Source organism: Orycteropus afer, unplaced genomic scaffold (genome assembly GCF_000298275.1).
Source record: "Orycteropus afer afer isolate SDZICR_OR568_19922 unplaced genomic scaffold, OryAfe1.0 scaffold00272, whole genome shotgun sequence".
NCBI classification, from domain to species: domain Eukaryota; kingdom Metazoa; phylum Chordata; class Mammalia; order Tubulidentata; family Orycteropodidae; genus Orycteropus; species Orycteropus afer.
Window position 1 is genome coordinate 2,632,422 of NW_006921859.1, and position 13,329 is coordinate 2,645,750.

The 13,329-nt window shown below is 43.8% G+C and overlaps 1 protein-coding gene across 1 annotated transcript in view; it reads right to left on the reverse strand.

The window, feature by feature from the left end:
• Window positions 1–2,908: 2,908 nt before the first annotated feature.
• The window catches only part of ZSCAN20 (zinc finger and SCAN domain containing 20), a 26,358-nt gene continuing 15,937 nt past the window's right edge, over window positions 2,909–13,329 (reverse strand). The window contains exons 2-7 of the mRNA XM_007950416.1: window positions 10,809–10,992; window positions 10,256–10,332; window positions 9,856–9,940; window positions 7,947–8,636; window positions 4,940–5,368; window positions 2,909–4,176 (exon numbers count right to left, since the gene is read on the reverse strand). Coding sequence (XP_007948607.1) covers window positions 2,909–4,176; window positions 4,940–5,368; window positions 7,947–8,636; window positions 9,856–9,940; window positions 10,256–10,332; window positions 10,809–10,992 — 2,733 coding nt within the window. The remainder of the gene's footprint in view (window positions 4,177–4,939; window positions 5,369–7,946; window positions 8,637–9,855; window positions 9,941–10,255; window positions 10,333–10,808; window positions 10,993–13,329) is intronic.

Here is a 13,329-nt window from a genome sequence, read left to right on the forward strand (position 1 = left end):
CTCAGAGATAACATGAACCAGAGGAGGTAAAGCTGGTAAAGAAATGACAGAGTTTGATGCATCTACAGTGATCCCAGAAGGGATGGTTCTTGGGGAGAAAGGTTACAAAGCAGAGGAAGGGGTTAGGGAGTGATCTTATTCTGTAGGAGTGGCCAATCTCTTCACTGACTTCCTCACAAATGATTCACAGAAAGTTCCATTCTCCAAAGTTCCATTACATCCTCTATCCAACAGGTACTCCCCAAGTCCCTAAGATCACCAGGGAATGAGTGGCATCCCAATGTCATAGGTGGATGTAGTCAACATTTTTAAACCCTTCTAAGAAGACACTATGGGTGGCCAGTGTGCTGCAAGTTAGAAAACTATACTGTATTAACCTTCCTGATTGGGCCTGTCTTGTGTAGGACACTGGTCGTAAGGGCTAACACTTAAAAAGCTCTGGCTAGACAGCCACCTTGAAGAATCAGCTACCTAGGCCAGTGGGCTCAAGACCAGTCGTGGAGGACATCAAGGTCAAGTGGCGTATTGTAGTACCCAAAGATAATGTTCTACAGCCTACTTTGGTGAGCAGGGACTAAGGTCTTAAAAGACTACAAGCAGCCATGTAAGGTGCAACTACTGGTCTCTCCTCATTGGGAGCAAAGAAAATCAAAGATGTATGGAAACTATTAGTCCAAAGGGCTAGTGGACCATGTGAACCTCAGCCACCACAACACTGAGATGAGAACTAGATGATGCCCAACTACTTCTGCTAACCTCTCTGAAAGGGATTAGAATAGGAGGTTCTGAACAGAGTGAGAGAAAAATGTGGAAAAAAGCTCAAACTCATAAAAAATACCAGGCTTACTGGTCTGACAGAGACTAGTGGAACCCCTGAGACTATGACCCCTGACACTCTACAGGCCTGGAACTGAACTCACCCCTGTGGCTCAACTTTCAGATAAACAGCAGACAGGCCTATAAGGTGAATAACACCAGGGAGTTAAACACTCAGGACAATCAACTGTATGAGATCAAAAGGACAGTATTTGCCCAGGGATAACGCTCAGAAGGCAGGAATAGATAAGAAGGACAAATGGAAATGGTAACCACAGGGAGAAAGTGGAAAGAATGCTGTTACATTGTGAGGACTGCATTCAATGTCACGAACCAAAACGTGTATGAACAGTTGAATAGAAAACCAATTTTCATTGTAAACGTTCACTCAAATCACAATTTAAAATAAATAAATAAATAAAACCATCTTAAAAAAAAAAAAAAAAAGGAAGAAAAAGCTTTGGGTAGACCTGTGACAATGACTCAGGATAAAGTTGTACCAAAAACCCAGAGTATAGTAGTGCTCAAAGCCCAACTCCTTTCACCCTCCCTTCCACCTGAGGTCTGGCAAAGATCAGGAACAAAATTTCACCCATACCAAAAGGGAAAAGGGTCAGGAGACAAAAATGCAGGTATGAGTGAGCCCTGGCAAAGAATGCCAGGTTCCTGCAAGGTTTAATCTACGACCAAACTAAGCATAACAAGAAGCAGGATTGTCTCTCCCCACCCCACCTACCCACCACCCTACCTCCCACCCAGCAGAGAAAAGGGAAATTCTGAAACTCATTTCCTTTGCTCAAGCAGTATCTCAATGGAAGAAACGTCACTGTGACTGCATATTTTTCTCAGTCTCAATCCTTCCAAATGCCCCACCCATATTATTGTGAAGACAGAAATTCACATCGTTTGGATATAGCTTAGTGTCGCTCAAAGCATTCTGCCAATTCCGAATGTCCTAAATCCTTTAATCTTTAGTCTCAGTTCCATATTTGTTAAAAGAATACATAAAGTAATTCTAACAGGAAATGTGGTCTATAAAGTGTGTTGAGATTCTGGCACCTGAGACACCTGCCTGAATGTGGAAGTGAATTCAGTGTAGCAGTAAAAGCACCTCAGCCTCTGGAAAAAGAAAGATCTGGTTGAGTTCCACCTCCTACACTTTGAAAAGTGCAATCTGAAGCAAGCTATTCAACCTCCTTGATCTTCAGTTTCCTCCTCTGGTAAGTGAGGAAAGTATTAGTACCCAACTCCTGCGGCTGTTGTGAGAATTAAATGGGATGATGTAAACAGTGTTTAACATAGAGCCTGCCAAAGAGCAAAGGCTCAGTAAGTCCTGGCTATTTTTGCTATTAGTAGTAATAATTTAGTGATGTCACTGCTGTTTCTGTTCTTTGCCAGGATCATGGTAGCTTCCTCCAGACCTCTGATTCCCAAATACGCTCCGTTTACCAGAGTCTTAAAGTTCTCCCATGAATATAAGACCTGATTGAAAGTTACCATGTATAAAAACCACTCTTGATAGGGTGTGAGTGCACACAAGTGTGAAAGCACACAAAAGGTTTGGTTCTCTGCTCAAGACCACTGATTTACCTCTGGAGATCCCAAGATACCAGCCTGGCTTGAACAGTGATAAAGTTCTTAAAATCCTACTCACAGCAAGCCCATGTGTTACAGAGCAGAACTGCTCCGTAGGGTTTTCTTTGCTATAATGTTTATGCAATCAGATCACCAGGTCTTCCTTCCCCAGCACTGCTGGATGAATCTCAACCACAAACATTTAGGTTAACAGTCAAGCGCAAACCATTTGCGCCACCCAGAGACACAAAAGCAAATGTAAGGACTACCTGAGAATTCTGTGTGGGTTTTTTTATAGGAGAAAAACAAATTACATTTAAGAAAAGTGTCTTCAAATATAGATCCTTAGTATTTGTAATTCACTTCCAAATTACTTGTATTATACCAAGATAACTTCCCTGGGCATACACTAAGCTTAAAAACTAGAAATGTTTCTTTCTAGCAGCATACATCTTAAGATCTTGGGAGTTTTAAATATACATTTCTCTCTCTCTCTTACTGTGGGGAGGGGTGTCTACTATGATGCTTTCCCTCCTGTATGTGTTCTCCGATGAGCACTGAAGTGAGAGCTGTTGTTGAAATCTTTCCCACACTCAGAGCACTTGTAGGGTTTCTCCCCAGTGTGGATTCTCTGATGAATGATAAGGCTGGAGCTCTGGTTAAAGCATTTCCCACACTCTCTGCATTTGTAAGGCTTCTCTCCTGTGTGAATCCTCTGGTGAGTAATGAGATTAGAACGGTCACGGAAAAATTTCCCACATTCAAGGCATTTGTAGGGCTTCTCTCCTGTGTGCACTCTCTGGTGTGTAATCAGCTTGGAGCGCTCACTGAAGCATTTCCCACAGTCTCCACACTTATATGGCTTCTCCCCAGTATGAGTTCGCTGGTGGTTAGCCAGGGTAGAGCTCTTGCTGAAGCTTTTCCCACATTCAACACACTCATATGGTTTCTCTCCTGTATGGATTCTTTGGTGACTAATGAGGGCAGAGCTCTTAGAGAAACTTCTTTCACATTCAGAACACTGATAAATCTTTTCCTCTGAGTTGCTGCTTTGTAGTCCAGGAGAATTTAACTTCTTACTGACATTGCTTCCACTTGGAGGTTGTTCAGGAGCTATCTCCTCTATAGAATTCCTCCAGTGAGTACTAAAAGATGAGCTTTGGCCGAAGCTTTCCCTAGCCTCACTACAGTGGTCAGGATTTCCTCCAAAGTGGATTCTCTGATGTTTCAGCAAGTTTGAGCTCTGGTTGAAGCTTTTCCAACATTTCTTACATTTGTAGGGCTTTTCCCCTGTGTGGATTCTCTGGTGAGTGATGAGATTGGAGTGGTCACTAAAGCGTTTCCCACATTCACGGCATTTGTAAGGTTTTTCACCTGTGTGGATTCTCTGGTGGGTATTGAGGTTGGAGCGGTCGCTAAATCTTTTCCCACATTCAAGGCATTTGTAGGGCTTCTCACCTGTGTGGATTCGCTGGTGGGTAATGAAGTGGGAGCTCCGACTGAAGCTTTTCACACATGTGTCACACTTGTAGGGTTTCTCTGCCAGGTACAGGCCTTGATGGTCAATAAGTTTTTCTAAGTCTTCTTCTTCAGAAGATTTTTCCCAATGTTCCAGTAGGGGTGCTCCCCACCGTTTTTCACCTTCCTTTCCATTTTCACTGTCTTCCTCCCAATCATGAGCTTGGCAAATATCCTCTGTGCTGCATTTTGATAAAGCTCCAGGTAAATCTTCAAAAATTTCCTGCTCTGAAAACTGGTCTTCATCCTCATGCCTTAATTCAAAACCTGAAAGAATGAACAGAAATGCAGGTATTTTCATTCATTAATTAGCTTTTATTTATCTATCTGTATCTTATATCTTGAAGAATCTCTGGGTGTCACAAATGGTTAAGCACTCGACTACTAGCCTAAAGGTTGATGGTTTAAATCCACCCACAGGCTCCTCGGAAGACAGGTCTTGTAATCTGCTTCCAAAAAGTCACAGCCTTGAAAACCCTATGGTGCAGTTCTACTCTGCACACATGGAGTCACCATTAGTTGGACTCAACTTGACAGTAATTAACGACGACAATCTTATATCATGAATATGGGTAACCTGAACTTGTATCTTATGAATGTAGCTAACATTAAATCGATCAAGCTTTGGGGCATACATACCTGACCTACAAAACTTGGGACATGAGAAATGGAGCCTGGGACATGGCGACCCCACTGAGGGAGCCGTGTGGCATGAGCAAAATTTCAGCCCCACTGGCCGACTTCTGTATCTCACTATTCAATAATAAATACCTACATCTAATCAACAGTATTCAGTATATTCTGTGTCACATGAGATTGAGTAAACTCTGTAACTGCCCAGATGTATCTCAGTAAAATCTAGACTGACAGCTGCTATCTCATTTAGGGGATCACACCAGGTCAGAGACTGGATAATCAGCAGAGCACAAACTGTTTTTATATTCAGCCTCATTTTCTCTTTAGTTTGGTGACAAAAAATAATGAGTCTAACTCCCTCACTTTTTCTGTGTGCCAGTAACTCCAGGCTTACCAGTGTCTAGGGTTTTAGGACATGGGGTTGGAGGTTTGATGGCATCTTCTTCTGCCATCTCATCCCAGACCTCTTGGTCATCAGTTTTAATACTGTTCTGCCCAGATCTGAGGAGACCTGCAGCCTCCCTCAGGGTCCCCATGGCTCTAACTGCAGTCCGAGCCCTCATCAATGAGTCCAGCTCCTCAAAGAAGGGGCACGTTCCTGGTGGATGGCTGCTCTTGGCTTTCCGGTAGCTTCGAAGGAGGTTTTTGAATCGGTAGCGACACTGCTCCAGTGTCCTCAGGAAGCCCTGCGCACACAGTCGCTCTGCAATGGCCCGATATATCTGGCTGTTCTGGTGACAGGTGCGAAGTTTTTCAGAGAATGGGGACTCGCTGAGAATTGCCAGGAAAGCCTTAGTCTCCTCATAGCCCCAGTGCACACCTGCTGTCAGGAATGAAGAGTTCAGAACTGTGAGATTTAAGGAGATTTGCCTAGGTCATCACAATCAGCGTCACCTGCCCTGCTAATGTCCAGAGCATAGGTCTCTCAGATATTGTCCAGGTGCCTGAAGCACCAGCAAAGAATATACCCTTGCTTCTCAGAGGTGTGTTAGGAAAGTCAGCCAAACCTCCCCCTACCCTCTTCTAAGAGATTATATTAACACTGAAAGAGTGTCAGCTGAAGGGAAGGACTTAAGAGGCCATATTATACCAGGTGACTCCACTCACCGAGATTCAGCTGACTGGTTCAGGGAAAGGTCTGTAATTGGGATCCAAGAGATTATCCCCATATTTACTTAATCTAAATCTCTACCAAAGGTACACTAAAGCCCTAACTCACCAGATAAATTCCAAATTCCATGACAACTCCTGGTTACTTCAGGTTTCCTACCACAGTTATTTGCTATCCACTGCTTCATAAGACCACTTTAAAATTTCTCGCTACATTATGCCTGCTTTGCTATTAAGGTATTCCAGGTTTATTTCCCCTTATCTAAAGAGCCCTGATGGTGAAATGGTTAAGCACTCAGCTGCTAACCAAAAGGTCAGCGGTTCAAATACACCAGGCTCTCCACAGGACAAAGATGTGGCAATTTGCTTCCTTCCATAAAGGTTTACAGCCTTAGAAACCCTATGGGGCAGTTGTACTCTGTCTTGAAGTTTGTTTGTTTTTGGTCTCACCTTATTAATATACCCTCAACTATTACCACAGCTGACATGAGCCTGCTACAGAATTGAGTCAGAGCAGCCTGGGTTTAAATTCCAACTTTAACCACATCCTGGATCAATAATTTTAGGAAAGTACTGCTTAATTTCTCTGAACCTCTATTATCGTGACTGTAAAACAAAGATAGCACCTACCTACTTCATCAGCCTATTGTGAAAATTACATCAGACAACAGCCATACAATGTACTAACACAGAGATTTGTAATGTATGATATACTGTCCCCTGCCACCGCACATGTGTATCTATCTCATCTATCCAAATGGCCTTTAAGAAGGGTCTGTCTTTCATTTTCTATAGTCTCTGGCTCTGGGTTGGGCTCCATGCACACAGCAAGCATGCAGTAAGACTCACTGCCTGGTCTTGAGCAACCAAGAATCCCAACTTTTCCTTTTTATGAAAGTCTTCTAGCTGACCCTCCTGCATCTTAGAGACCTGGTCAAATGGTATGGCCTTGTCACTGCCCTTCAAAGTTGTGATTTAAAGAGCCATCACTGGCTACAGAACTAAATTCAAGTCTTTGCATGATTCTCAAACTGCATCCCCTACTGCTGCCCAACACTCACACCTACTCCTGCCATGCTGTTCCCTTTGCTATTCTAATACATAGTATAGATTCTTGCCTCCAAGGCCAATAACAGAGGAATGATTGAGGACACTTTGGCAAACCACTTCAATGGAATATTTGGCAGCCAATAAAATGGATAATTATGAAGACTGTAGAGAAACTAACGCAATGGAAAGTCAGGAAGCTAGGATGTGGCAAAGCTAAAAGCTGAACCCAGGCAGTCTGACTCCAGGGTCTGTGATCTTATCTACTATGCGATGCATCTTAAGATAAGTCATCCATTCATCTGCTAACCAAATACTTCTCAAGTGTTCATTTTGTGCCAGGCCCTATGCAAGGCATGTTGAATACAAATACAAATACACAGTCCCCACCCTCAAGGGGCTCACAGTCTAGTTTATGTAGAGATATAATGTTAAGTGGTGGGAGGGAGATAATGTATTATGATTATATTATGGAAAAATGGTGTTTGTATAAAGACAAGAATAGGGCACAGGAAAAAGGAAGTAACTAAACTATTTCCATTTTCCTGTGCCCCATTCTTGTCCTTATACAAACAATATGTTACATTTCCATTAAACTATTCTGGGATTCTGGATAAACTGTTTACCTAAATTTAGTATCTGTAAAATCATGGGTTGATGTGCTAGTTATACTTTTTCTAATACACATTAAGAGAAATAAATGACTATTAAAATTAAAAGTCCATTCATGTAATACTGAAATCAGGCTCAAAAGCACAGCAGTTAAGTACTCAGCTGTTAACTGAAAGGTCAGTAGTTTGAACCCACTAGCCACTCCAAGGGGAAAGATGTGGCAATCTGATTCTGTAAAGATTTAGTCTTGGAAACCCTATAGGGTAGTTCTGTTCTGTCCTATAGGGTTGCTATGAGTCAGAATTGACTCAATTGGTAATGGGGTTTTCAATGTAACACCTGTAACCATCTCCAACCATCTCCATACTGCCAGTGACATACTTCGGGAAATACTGGATTAGCTCTTTAAGGTCCTTTAAAGCTTTAAAAAAGTATGCTTTATAACCAAAACTTGTATAAGAAGAGCTATCACAGCAGAACAGCACAGGAATTAGAGAATGCCCTAAGAAACTGAACACCTTACTCCAGTGATATCAATCAAGGCTTATAGAATGTGTCCTGACCTCAGGGAACAAAAGTTAGGCTGGTAGGAAGGTTGGAATATGAATCCAATTAAACCCCTATGTTCTTACCAACACGACTCTGGAACAGAGCTGGGCCCCCTGGAATCCTGGGCCCCTGGACGGACTCATCAATGGCCAGGTCATCACCATTACAGTTTTCTGCTGTTTCCTCAGGCTCCCAGCCCCCTTCCTCCTGCTCATCTATCTCTGCATCACTATCCCCCAGCCTAGGGAGTGCCACAGCCTCTCCTGGGCTGTCCGTGGCTCTAATGGCCGTTCGAGCCCTCACCAGGGCCTCCAGCTCCTCATAGAAGGGGCAAGTCCCCGGTGGGTGGCTGCTTTTGGCTTTCCGGTAATTCCGTAGGAGGTTTTTGACCCTGTAGCGACACTGCTCTAGTGTCCGCAGGAAGCCCCGTGCCCTTAGCCTCTCTGCAATGGCCCGATACACTTGGCGGTTCTGGTGACAAGTCCGGAGCTTTTCAGAGAAAGGAGACTCACTCAAAATTGCCAGGAAAGTCTTGGTCTCCTCATAGCCCCAGTGAACACCTGACACCTTCATGTCCTCCATGTCCCATGGGTATTGCTCTTCCCAGGTCCTTGAGTTCCTCCAGGCCAATGCCTGAGCTGGTTTTGCTTGTGTATTTTCCATGCTAAAATCTCCTGCAATGTTCCTTTTACCAGAGTTTATAAGGCTTGAACCCCAAAATTCTGATACTTGCTCTCTCTGGGAGGTGCTATTTGGTTTTGAAACTAGAACTCCTAAACAAAAGGAAGAAGAGAAATAATTAGGCAGAAATTATCAGTTTTACAGTTTGTCCCTGAAACTTTCACCCTTTCCCTGTAAGAGGCAGATGAGAAATTTCCATGCTAATTCCTTAAAATATCCGTGGAGCAGTAATAGCCACTATTTTGTCACTTTCTTAAGACTAATGGCTCCGTGAAGTCTACGGAATTTCAGAGATAGGAAGAAGAGTTGTGCTTTGCAGCCAACACTGTGATGGCAGAGATAGAGTGTGCCCAGAGAGAGGCTGATAGGGTGGCTTACAAGAGCTGGCCCTCTCAAGTCTCATCACCTTCTTTCACCTCAGTGCCCCTCAGGATTGGGGTCACAACCTACTGCCTTAGAAGTCTGAGCTTTTCAACACCAAATGGGAGCCATCTCTCAGGAACAGAGTCAAGTGAATTAAGTCTAAGAGATGGATATATTAAACCACAATGATAAATAAATGCTTGAAGTCCACATGACCAGCAGTCTCCTTTCTTGTAGACACAATGATGTGGGAAGCCAAATAATGAAGGATTTCCCTGGGGAGTCTAGGATTAGCATGGGAGAAGACTCATGAATGGGAGAAAGTAAAGGAGACTAAGAGAGATCACTGACTAAGGTGACTAAGATACCTCTTTGAAGAGTAAGGTGCACCTAACCGAAGCCATGGTCCTTTCCCTAGCTTCATATGCCTGTGAAAGCTAGACAGTGAATAAGGAAGACCACAGAAGAACTGATGCCTTTGAATTGTGGTGTTGGCAAAGAATACTGAAAATGCCAAGGACTGCCAGAAAAATGAACAAATCTGTCCTAGAGAAAGTACAGCCAGAATGCTCCTTGGAAGTGAGAATGGCTGAACATCATTTCACTTACTTTGGTCATGTTGTCGAAGGGACCAGTCCCTGGAGAAGGATATCATGCTTGGTAGAATGCAGGGTCAGAGAAAAAAGGGAAGACCTTCAATAAGATGGATTCACACAGTGGCTACAACAATAGGCTCAAGCAGAGCAAGGATTGTGAGGATGGCACGGGACTGGGCAATGTTCTGTACTATTATGCACAGGGTCACTGTGAGTGAGAGACACATACACACATGAAGAAACTTTTCTCCAACCACTGAATTCAGTCTGAAGGCAGTGACAAGACATTCTTTGCGAACAGAATATACTAGAAATCTGATGGGCTCTTTTTCACACAACATTGTTTCCTTACCCAAGGACACACTATTCCCACAGCCATCTCCTGGGGTGTCTTTGCAGAACTCCTTCTCAGCATGTTTTCCAGGTCCCAAGGCTTCCTGTGAGATGCACAAGAGAACAACAGTGACAACTGTGGCAACTCAAATGTTACTGCCTTTTAAATAGCCTGGGATCCCTACCAGGCCACTGGGAAGATAACAGGAATGCAGGGGCACCACGTATGAGGCTCGCAACATCAGGAGTAGTAAAGCCAAGGAGAGATAACTATGGATGGGAGGAACAGGCTTCCAGGCCGGGCAGTCCCTGTGCTTGTGCCCTTTGCCGAGGGAAAGCCATGGGGAGAGAGGAGAAACACTGGGGGCAGGAGCACAGGTGGAGTGCTGACAGGCAAGGAAAAACAAGCAGCAGCTTACCTGGGACTCAGAAGCCACCTCCCAATCACCAATGCTCCCTATCTTCGGGAGAACAGGGACCCAGGGAGTAAGAACAGCTGAGGAGAAGAAAAAGTCTCTGAGACCCAAGCTTTGAATTCCAAGGAGACATTCCTCCAGTCTCACTTCCAGCTTTCCAAAAGTCATGCTTGGATCAAATTGACACTATCCTGTGGCTAGTACAGACTTCTCCTTTCACTTTCCTTCTGGAGTGTTTAGATCCTAAGCCTCCTCGAGTGATGTGCCAAGTGTAAGATGCCAGCCTTGTACTCCCATCATGACCATCCTGCTGCATCCAGCCTGTATCTGCTGCATGACTCTGGCTACAGTGGGGCCCGCTGGGGTCACTGGGACCTTCATTTTCTTTTCCAGTACTTACTTACTTCTTAGTGAGTATATCCATCAGATACTAGTCTATGGCCTTGCCTTGAAATCTGTATGTGCTTCCTACCCAGGCACCCCTCCGTACTATCCACCCCTTCCCTCTGAGGGAGAAGGTTCCATTCTCAGTGTTTCCATAGTTCTTGGTACTCACCACTCTCCTTCAAGGACTGTGGCATCATCTTGGCATTTAGATGCTTGGGAAGGTCAGAGTTTGGATTCTTTATCCAGTGCTTCTGGGACTGTTCCTCAGGCCAATGATCCAGCGGCTGTAGCTGGAAGCTCTGTGATTCCTGCATTGCCTTTAAGGACCTGGTCTCTACACATGATTCCAGTTCCTACACAGAAACAGCCAAGACTTCCAATCATCAGTTCTTTAAGATCCACATCAGTAGGGCAAGCAATGTTATCTTGAGTAGGACTATGCTCCAAAAGATTTTAAGATCCAAAGATGGCTTAAAGAATGACTATATAGCTATCATACTGACTTCAACAAATAAACCACACTGGTGGTACAGTGGTTAAGCACTCAGCTACTAACTGAAAAACTGGTGGTTGGAACCCACCAGCACTCCAAGAGAGAAAGAAGAGGCAGCCTGCTTCTGTAAAGATTACAACCCTGGAAACCCTATGGGGCAGTTCTACAGATTTAATTTTGGTTCAGTTTTATAATACCAATGAGTGGTCTCTTGTTCAATGCAGGGAGAATACACAAGTGTTTCAATGAGGCTACCACTGTTCAAAACATTTCTGAATCATAAAGAGACAAATTATATAAAATGTTTGTGACACTAAGAAAAATCTCTAAGCATCAAAAACAGGTTGTTTACCTTTTCAGTTATCTAAAAAGACAAAAGTATACATTACAAGCCAAAGGGAAGCATTTTTTAAAAAAACAGCAACAGTCTCAAACAGCCTACTGATCCCTCCACTTCTGTCTCCAAGGCCTAGATCTTTCAACGTTTAAGTCCTAAACCATACCCAGTCATTAAAGGTCTATTTAGAGTTTCAAAAAAGAAAGAATAGACAAAACACTAAATACAATTGCTGTAAATATTCCTGCTGAAAGGTAAAGAAATTTTAAAAGCAAATATAAAAAAACAGGAAGACAAGGAATTAAACATGGAATTTTAAAATGAAATAAAAGTATATGCTATTTGGGACTTCTGGCAAGGTCGTGGACTAGGCAGACAAGCTATCCAGACCGTCTAAAACAAAGACAGGAGAAACCAAGTGAAACAGATACTGATGGTAATCCTGGGACCTTAAGCTTCAAAGGAAAAGATAAAGAAGTAGATAAAATACTGACTAGAAGAAATGCAATGAAAACAGCAAACAAAAAGACGTGCACAGTGGTGATTTGTCAACTGGCCTGACACAGTGTGGCCATTTTGAATTTTTGCAAGCGGCACTACAATTGAGGCAGGAACCTGATAACTGGCTCTGCTTGCCCAGGACTGCACCAGCACTCACACTGATGGTTGGTGAACAGAAAGGTGAACTTTCCCCTTATTCCTTATGCTTTTCGGTGACCAGCAGGAACTCTGGTGGTGAAGTAGATACAACATTTAGCTGCTAACCAGAACCCACCAGCCACTCCATGGAAGCAAGATGGGGCAATCTGCTTCTATAAAGATTTACAGCCTCAGAAACCCAATGGGGGTCTCCATGAGTCAGAATCGACTCGATGGCTGAGTGTGGTTTTGGCTTTTTTCGGTGACCAGAAGTGTGGCCATCCCCCACCCACACACTTGGCAGCCAGTGATACCCTCATTGCCGTCCCTGCCCTGCCTGAGGCTGGAGGCATGCCATCATAGATCAGGTGCCACATGTACACCACCCCCACGTTTGAAGGCTCATACCTTCTGCCCCCTCAGACTAACAGAATGCACCATCCTAGACCAGGTGTCCCACTCCAGCTGCCTCTTAGGCCAGGAAAAATGTCCTTGACTGGGTACTCCTCACCAGCTACCTCTTAGAAAAGCAGAAATGCTGTCCTGGGCCAAATGCCCTGCCCCCAGCTGCCTCCTAGGCTGGCAGAAGTGTCATCCTGGGCCAGGTACCCACCCACAGCCACCTCCCATGCTAGTAAAAGTGCAGTCCTGGATCAGGCACCCTGTGCCCTGCTGCCTCCTTGGCCACCAGGAGCATCAACCAAGCACCACCCGCCTCCAGTTTTCTCCTTTCATTTTCTTTTTCTTTTCTTTGCCTTCTCTCTTTTTAAAAAAATTTTTCTTTTCTTCATTTTTCTTTTCTTTGTTCTTTGTCATTCTTTTCTCTTCTTTGTTTTCTTTTTACTTTTTTTCCCCCCTCACTAATTTTCTTTTTTTTCCTTTTTTTCTCTTTTTGTTGTTGTTTGTTTTTGTCCCACTTGGCTAAAGGCAGCAATTATATCTACACTACCAAGCTACACCTGTACCTTCTGTCCCACCCACTGGGCAAATGCTCCTGCTCCTGCATCACTTGTTTGATGACAAATGACAGCCAACCCCAGCCCAGCCTACCCTCAACTGCTCTACATGAATGCAGAGAACTGTGTACACATTCCCATCTTCTATCACACCCACCAGGAGACAGGTAATGAGTGCCTAAGTGTTGCCAAAGTAGTGAGCAGAGTATCATGCCTGCTTCGTTCACCTGGATGTATCAAAACAAAATAAAGGCAGAAAAAAAAA